Raw genomic sequence first — 8,860 nt, 5'->3', positions numbered from 1 at the left:
ATCTCTCCTTGTCATGTACAACAGTTGTCAAAGAGTGCAGTGTAACCCGTCATCGCTTTATTTCTGTGGGAGATGAATATAATAGAGACCATATTATGAAAATGGATAGAATGGATGAGGTCTTGTTCACAGGAACTACAATTGACGTATATATTAATTAAAATGAACTAAATTATAAAAGTTGTTAATAATTGGACAACATTTTTGACAGTATTGCAGGAAGAATACACAATGAAGCACCATTGGGTTATTGAAGTGTGTAATTTCTGTGCCACCATCGGTTATAAAATCTGTATAAAAATAAAATACACTTAAAACTCTCCCTCAAAATCATGCAATTGGTTGAAACCATGTTGTTTTGTCAGCCCAGAATTGCAGTTCTGTTTGATACAACTAGATGCACAGAAATGACCTATTTCACCTCCAAGTGATTGTAAAATTTAATATTTATTTATTTCAGTGACATTTATGGCAATGTAACTCATAAAAATGTGAATTATGAAAGAAAACACAGAATAATTGCCTAGATGTAACCCAAAAGTTTGTTCCCTTACACCTTAACATTCCAAAAAATTATTTTTTTAAGCTCAAGTATGAAGTCCTTTCACATGACTCACATCAATGTTCCCCAGTCCAATTAACTCAACGGAGCAAAACTCAAGGTAGAGTGACAAGTCCCGTTCACGGCAAGAATGATAACTAAAATGATAACTAAGTTAGCATCCACATCAATTCATAATAACATTCCGTTTATTATAAGCGAACAATGCTGTCATGTGGTCTGCTGCTTTATATGCTAACTCAATTTTAAAGTGATGGATTCTGATTCTGGTTGTCAGTGATTTTATGATTCATCAGTTGAAAAAAAGAAGAAGAAAGTGATTCTCCACTGCGTCATCGTAATATCATTATCCTACTCTCATAGAATTAAAATAATTATTATAACTTTATAGTTATCTTTGTGTGAATGGGACTTCAGCCACCTTGCTGTGTGGCACATAGATGTGTAACATGACACTTAAAGTTCAAACATTTTCAACTTTGACCTCATTTACTGTGGATTTTTCAAAGCATAACCTAGGAAATCTCAAAGAAATTCCATTAGCCGAGACCTTTTAATTGGTTCTTTGTGTTTAAGTTAGCCTTCGATTAGCAAGCTAACATCTTAGCCTACTAGCTTAGCTAGTAGAGACTGATAGACTGTGTCTATGTACATACATCTAAATACAGCACAAGGTAGATGATGACATTCAAAGAAAAAAAAAAGTAAAAACAAATAGCATTCATTACCTTTTTCATGTACTTTCACAATGTGCTATTAGCAGGAACCATGTGAAAGAGACTTACCAACACACAACCTTTTATATGGGAATATGCTAATAAACAAATTTTCATAGCAGGATTTTGAGAATTAACTTCCTCGGAAATATTCAATGAATATCATGGATGCACAGCATATACTCTTTCCAGTAATGCATTGTATATGTATACACGTCTACTTAAAGACAAAGTGCTTAACAAACATTTGAACTCCTGTTAAAGATATCATTAATAAATATCTGCACTTATTTTTAGAAGACTCTCACCTCTATTTCTATGTATGAAAATAGCTTTGAATTTTATATTGATATATCTATATTGTGGACAAAAAACAACCTCTCTATTCACCAATCAGCATTCAGAGACAGGGATGCGACCACATACTCATTCAGTTCTGGCATTACTGTTGCACAGTTTCTACGGAACAAGTAGTCCAATGAATTTATAGCAGCTTCCTTTTATTTTATTTTATTGATGCCGTTGCCTAGGATTTAGAGCTCCAATAAAGCATCAAGTGGTCTGCATAAGGCAGGGGTGTCCACTCCTGTACTGCGGAGTTTATCTCCAACCTGCCCCAACACACTTGCATGGATGTTTCTAGTAATCCTGAATTTTTTTATAAGCTGGTTCAGGTATGTATATTTAGTATTGGAGCTACGCTCTACAAGACAGTGGCCCTTCAAGAGCAGGATTGGACACCCCTGGCATAAGGCACTCTGCCCTATTCAAACCATTCTATATTTAATCAAAATCATCTTGAACTCAAATTGCTTTGTTTGTGTGCTCACGTAAAGGGAGAATAGATTAAGAGTCAAGAGAAGGTCAAAGCTTATTAGCTCCTTCTGAAACTGGGTACTCACACTGATGGCGATTTGCAGCAACTGGTAGCTATAAATCAGACACAAGCGACCATTGGCATTGATCTTGAACTTGAGGCTCCAACTACCAATGTCAGTGTAGACAGTGAAGGTCATGTGATCTGTTTCCTGTTACAAATCTATATTCAAGTTGAGTAGTAACACCTATTAGCAACCACTCAAGTGTATATCACTGTCAGTGGGAACGCACCTAAAAGTGAAGTAGGAATGAATTCTAGATTACACTCTTCTAACTTCTAACACTGTGTATGATATCAATACTCAAGAATAGGCTCACAATGATGTGTAAAGACCATATTTACAATATGTCTCACATATATGCAGTCATATAATATATCTATTTCTATATTCATTTTACCGAACCTTATACAGACATCTGCAGGTCAGTCTTTAAGGCAGAGTTCCATAGTCGAGTGTCCACTCATTTAGAAGCTTTTTATTCATATTCATTCTTCAAATACACAAAAACTCTATATCAAGCAACTCCTTCAGTATTCTTCATTTTTGAACGAAAGTGTATAAAAATTGCTGTAGCCACCAGTGGTTGTTCAAGAGTCAGTGGTTCTCTGTGCATGTACATCTCTGAATCTTGAGTGCTTTTCCCCAAGTTCAAACAAGTCTGGGATTCTTTTTGCACGCAACATGCATCACTCATTCCACCGTGGTTCCGTTTTTGGAGTGAATGCTTGCAGTTCTTAAGGTGGTGGGTGTCATATCCATTAAAATAACTTAGAATAAAATATAAATAAAAAATGCTCTGTCTAGAAATGCATGGAAAGGTCTTTAGTGAGGAATATGGAAGGGTGGTACCCAGTCAAGGTTAAACCCAATCTCTTCCAAGTAGAGCAATCCTGTAAAAAGCAATCAAGAAGAGCCCGAGCCCAACCAGTCCCAAATCAAGGCAGATCATGACCAAAGATTGGTTCAAAACTTGGCCAAAAGAAGTCAAGGCCAAAAGTAATGTTTAAACTTGGGCCTGAGATTATTATGAGATGTTATCTGCTGATGGTGGAGTTGGCTGAGCGCAGGGCACTGGGTAGCTTGTCCGAACCAGGGATCTTCCAGGGCCCTGGGGATACTGTGGCCTTCCTGCCTGATGCAATGCTGCTGGTCTTGGAATTGTGGCTGGGATGACTCATTTGCCCTTTCTCTGGTTCCTTTGGTAGGGCTTTGAATGGCACCAGAGCTCCATGTTGGTTGTTGCAACCATCTAAGCATCCGTTGCCCCCATTCATGTTGGTAACATTTGGAGAAGTTTTAGGTGAGTCTCGCTTTCGAGGTGTGTTGCTCTGCTCCCTCCTGCGCTCCTTGGACTTTGCCCGGCTGCTTTTGTGGGATTTGGGCTCTCCTGCAATTTCATCAAGGTATTGTTGCTGACTCTTCCCTCCACTAGAGCGATGGTTGGTCCTGCTACCCTCCCTCTGTTTGGTCCCACCCCCAACTCCACCTGCCACAGCTGACCTCTTACCCACACTGGCTTGAGCCCTGCTCTCTGGGCCTCTAGGATCCTGGCAACAGTCTGGACCTACTGCTTCCAAGGATGATGTATGAGGTGGGTTGGTGGGTGGGTTCATATGAGAAGAAGCTGATGGATTAGGTAAACTGTCGAGGGGTGGTGCTACTTCCGACAGACTTGGGGAGGCTGTAGTGTGAGCATCCCAGGGGGCGGGACTATCTGCTGGGGAAACATGGAAACAGTTACATACAAACATTCAAACCAAAAAAGAAAGAAGCACAAATGGAAACACGCTCACACACTAGAGTAAGAAAGATAAGTTGAACCAAGGCTTACACTGGCAAAAAAGTACTATCTAATAAACATGAACCACACAATCCCCAAACCAGTTCAGTGCAAACCCAACCCTGCAGCCGATTTCATCGATCAACTCAATCATACTGAGAAAAATTCTGACTTTATAGATTCAGTTCAAACTGTAATGGATTCAATGACAAACAGTATTTCTATCTATCAAAATACTAGGTTAGGGTTTAGGTTGGGGTTAGGGGTTAGTCATTCTTTCAGTGTTGTGTATGTGTAGGAAGTCAGCACTGTGATTTACATGACCAACAAAATCTTCTTTAGAATCTGCTGCAAGGTGGGATTAGCACTTAACTGGTTTTCGGAAAAAAAATACACAAACCACATTAACAAAAAAGTACCAAAAAGTACTGTGATATTACCACGGCTGTTTTCTACATTGTACCATGCAAATGGTATGGGATATGTATTATGATAATAATGTTGGAATGCCATGTAACTACAGTACCATGGTATATTACCAACTCATACTGTCAGTGTATCATGGAATTGCCACAATATGTTTCTTGTAAATAAACAAAGGACTTTATGATATTGTTTGTAAATAAAGGTTTGCATTAGGGCCGGTAAGCGATAATTAAAAAAAAAAATCTAATTAATTACATGATGTGGTGATTAATTCATATAATTAATCGCACATCAAATGTGAAGAAATTACTATGAAAAGATAATTTAAAGTCATTGTTGTGCAAAGCATCAAAGAGAAATTACAAAAAGTAGGTTCAACAAGAAATATTTAGTTTGATCAAATTTATTACATATACTCTTTTGGACCATGTGAGTCAATGATGACAGAATTGTCATTTTTGGTTGGGTGAACTATAACTTTAATAATTAATTTTCTTATTATTACTATGCAAATATAAAATTATTTCTTTAATGAAATGATACTTTACATAATAAACTAAAACTGCCAGTAAGTGGTGGTAAATGTCTTAATGATTAAGTCATCGATTATTAATCGATTAAGTAATCATTTATTCATTCATTTGATTTGTTCAAATTGCTGATTCATTCAGGAGTGAAGTAAATGGTTCTTTATGAATGGTTCATTGAATCATTAGGCTTGTTCGACTTGAAGCGGATCACCACCATCATACCAATCGGTGTGTGACATCAAAGTATCACAACAGCTTTAGAGAGCAGATGACTCCTTGTCCTTTTGAATTGCCCTTGCAGTACTTTGATGTCATACACCGATCGCTCTGTGCAGCACCACGTCTAAGCTAAAGCATATGCCAATGGTTCAACGTGCCAAATCCGTTCAAAATATGGATTAAGTAATTAAATTCCTCTGCTGTTTGCTCAGAGATGAATGGTTCTGCTTTGTCTTTATCTTCTGGTTGGCAAAAATGAGCAAAACAGACAACATTGTGTCTAAAATAACATAATATTAACTTCTTAATGAACTGTTGTATAAGAGGAGTATCACATTTGCACTCATGTGATATTGCACTTAACCTATAGCTCGTGTGATATTTCTTAACTATATGATGTAAATATGAGACAAAATTTCAAACAGGGGCATTTTGCCCCATATATAAACATTTTGGGATATTCTCTAGGCTCCATCACGCAGTAAGTTGTTGCTCTGCCTCATATTAGTCATCAATCGACTGTATGAAATGGCAGATTATCCACATAAATCTGGGACGGGGCAAGTGCGTTAAATGCGTTAATAATGTTAACGCATTATTTTTCGCCATAATTAATTAATTAATGCATTAAATTACCAGCCCTAGTTTGCATAAAGTACATACCAAACCAACACCCATCTCTGACAGGAAATGGGATAGCTTTCAGCCAGTAATCTAGTTTCATGTGTGTATGCTGGATGTGGAATCAGGTTGTCCCATGGGCTTATTCTGCTATCCACCCAACCTCCACAAACACAAACATGCACATACACATCACTACACACCAAGATGCTAACATCTCTACTCTTCCTCTACTCAGACTCCCAATACACAATAGCATATTTTATCCACACACTCGCAACCCAAACTGAAAGTGTCACCAACCTTAATATTCTCATCATACATCCCTAATCCAACCTGTCTCCTTATATATCACAGGATACACTGAGGACTGCTCAGCTTTCTACCAACCTACGAAGCACATATGCACCCAGGAGGCCATTTCAGCATGTGCTAACAATCACATTGGCTGGGAATTAATTTCAACACAAGAAAACATTTTTAATTCAAATTTACTGTGGTAAATTTATCTTGTTTATATGGTCCAGGTGTAGAAATCACTGGCCTATAGAGGAAAAAGATGAATCCAAGCTCATAAAGGGTTTTTCACTGTGAAATAGAAGACAGGTATGGAATATAAAACCATCCCATGATGACTGTTTTTCAGGTAGGTTTCTGAGATCTCATTAGGATACTAAACATCAAGTTTGAGCGGAATTCAAAGTCAAGTGTGCATATGCTTGTTTCAGAGGCTGTTATGTGCTCATTAGCATTTAGTTTTCATCACAATGGAGAGTCAGTTACAAGAATGGTAAGAATCTATGTGGATCTAGGGGTAGATCTGCTGTTTCTGTTTCAGTGTGTGAATTTTAATAGACGTGCTTTCACTGTATGATGTAAACAGATTATGGTTGGACATTATACTAAATATTCAAAATATATTCAATATTATTATTTGGTGATATAAAATTACTATGATTTTAATGCACATTTGCAAATAGATTCAGATACAAAACACACAATGTTATCATCTATATATGCTATAAGTTATAAATAAATTGTATATACTGTACATAAAAATTTAATTAAATAAAAAAAAATCCAAACCACAGCACTCCAAGAAAGAATGATTGGTGTGTTAGAAGGCATGCACGCTGTTACAAACCGTGTCTTTAGGATGGCCCATTAGGAAGAAATAGGGGGAGCCATGGTCACTTTTCATGCACATGGAGAGACTGGAAGGTACCATTCCTATAAGAGGTGAAGTAACAACCTAGACCAATCATTAGGGTTAGAACAGCAGCCATAGGCTAAGACAGTATTAAGATCAGTGCTGAGATAGTATTCAGTGAGGAAAATTGAGAACGGAAGTGAGAATTACTGTATTTACTAACAGCCATAACACCGATGAAAGAGAAGACTAGCTATATCTAAATTAATACAAAGAGCATGCTGCCACAGTCATGTTAATGAAGTGTTGTGTTAGCAGGAAAATTGTATTAGTGTACAATAGAATGTTTTTTTTTTTTTCCTCAATCGCTTTGGCTCAATGCTTGAATTAGATTTTTTTTGTCTCTCAAAACAGATAATTGAACACTTTGTTGCTTTTAAAATATTTTCTTATTAATTTTATGCAAGTTCTACATGTTTTGGCACATGTGTCCAAAATTGGCAGAAAAACAATCCACATAACTTGCTGATTTAAACACATTAGTTAATTCTCAGTAAAATTACCGTGTTCTTCACAACTAAAACATTCCTTTATTGGTTGTTGAAGAAAGTGTTAACAGCAGTATGAACTGATGGCGATATCTATGTACTTGTAGGGTAATCTGCTAACCTAGCTAGATGTTTTTGTTGTTTTATTCTTTTTTAACATTAGACATTTAGTGAAAAGTGGAAAAATTATATATAAGAAAAAACTTTTAAATATCAATCTGCTTATGTGATGAACATTGGTTGAGATGATCTTTGGTATCTCATTTGAATGATTCTTAAGTAAAAAAGTTAAATATTTATCAAAACACATACCAACGCAACCTGTTTTGCAGAATAAAAAAGTTTGTTGGACACAGCCATATATTTACTTCCTCTTGAAATCTGTTTCTAAAAAGCTCAATATGACACACAATATCATTCAGCTAGATAAAACTGATATTCGGCCATAGTATAAGCAGTCGGTGTAAAAAAAAAAAAAAAAAACATTGACAGTAAAGGTTTCATTTTGGTGCCATTAACCAATTTAACGACACTATAACTAGTTAAGAAGCATGTAAATTGTGTGTGAAAATTGTGTGTTATGTCCCATTTAAAACAGTTGTGACAGTTGCACTTACAGTTAAAAGAATTTTAAGACTGCTTAAAAAATGAGCTAAAGCATTTGAGAAAAACGTGACCTTTTTCTAAAATGATCAACTAGGAATTCCCATCGAGAGCAGATTATTAATAGTAATGTATCCAATAAAACCTGTCAACTGCAAAATTTTTGCTCCTGGTGTGAATAAATCTACAAGAATCCATTATTTCACAACATATTTCAACATGTATGTTGTGATCTTCTGCTAATCTGATATATTATTAATTTCTTTATACATTAACCAATAAAATAAGACCTTCTCCAAAGATCTGTCATATAATAAGACAAACTGATGGTTACTACATCTCTTGAGACCCTGTAAACTAAGTGAGCTAAAGCTGTAGACATTTCTGAGCAGTAAGGTAGGTGTTCAGACAATCTGTGTAAACCTACCATACTCAGGGACCTGCCCTGTGCCTCTCTTGAGCAGCAGCCGAACTCTACGGCCACCCGATTTGATGAGCTCAATGGCCCGAGCATGGGTCATATCCCTCGTGGTCTCCCCATTTATTTCAATGATCTGATCACCAACCTGAAAAACAGACAAAACTATTTGCTATTATCTGTTGAAAAAGGCCTTTTTGGTGGAAAATCCATCCTAAGCAAACAGTCTACTCTCCAGAATGTTTATATAGCATTCAAAAACCTAAGTTTGTGAAGACAGATGTGCGAATGCACGTACAGAACAGCAGTAATTATTTTCTGACAGCTTTGAATTGCACCCTCTCTGGTTTTAATGATAAAATTAATATGACTATCATTTATTACACATAATTATTCAGTAGGATCA

General features: G+C 36.4%; 1 protein-coding gene across 7 annotated transcripts in view; it reads right to left on the bottom strand.

Annotated features, from left to right (window-relative positions):
* Positions 1–428: 428 nt before the first annotated feature.
* LOC127972966 (membrane-associated guanylate kinase, WW and PDZ domain-containing protein 2) overlaps positions 429–8,860 on the bottom strand; it is a 214,713-nt gene continuing 206,281 nt past the window's right edge. For 4 of the 7 annotated variants that reach the window (XM_052577009.1, XM_052577025.1, XM_052577033.1 and 1 more), the window contains 2 exons: positions 8,464–8,602; positions 429–3,876 (listed from right to left, as the gene is read on the bottom strand). In XM_052577009.1, the coding sequence (XP_052432969.1) occupies positions 3,194–3,876; positions 8,464–8,602 (822 nt within the window). In that variant the 3' untranslated portion in view covers positions 429–3,193. Of the gene's footprint in view, positions 3,877–6,879; positions 6,988–8,463; positions 8,603–8,860 lie in introns of all 7 variants that reach the window. The other 3 variants (XM_052577037.1, XM_052577042.1, XM_052577018.1) reach the window with 3 other exon arrangements.

This window comes from Carassius gibelio, chromosome A4 (assembly GCF_023724105.1).
Source record: "Carassius gibelio isolate Cgi1373 ecotype wild population from Czech Republic chromosome A4, carGib1.2-hapl.c, whole genome shotgun sequence".
NCBI lineage: Eukaryota > Metazoa > Chordata > Actinopteri > Cypriniformes > Cyprinidae > Carassius > Carassius gibelio.
The sequence above is the reverse complement of the archived record's forward strand: the minus strand, read 5'-3'. Positions and strand labels throughout refer to the sequence as shown.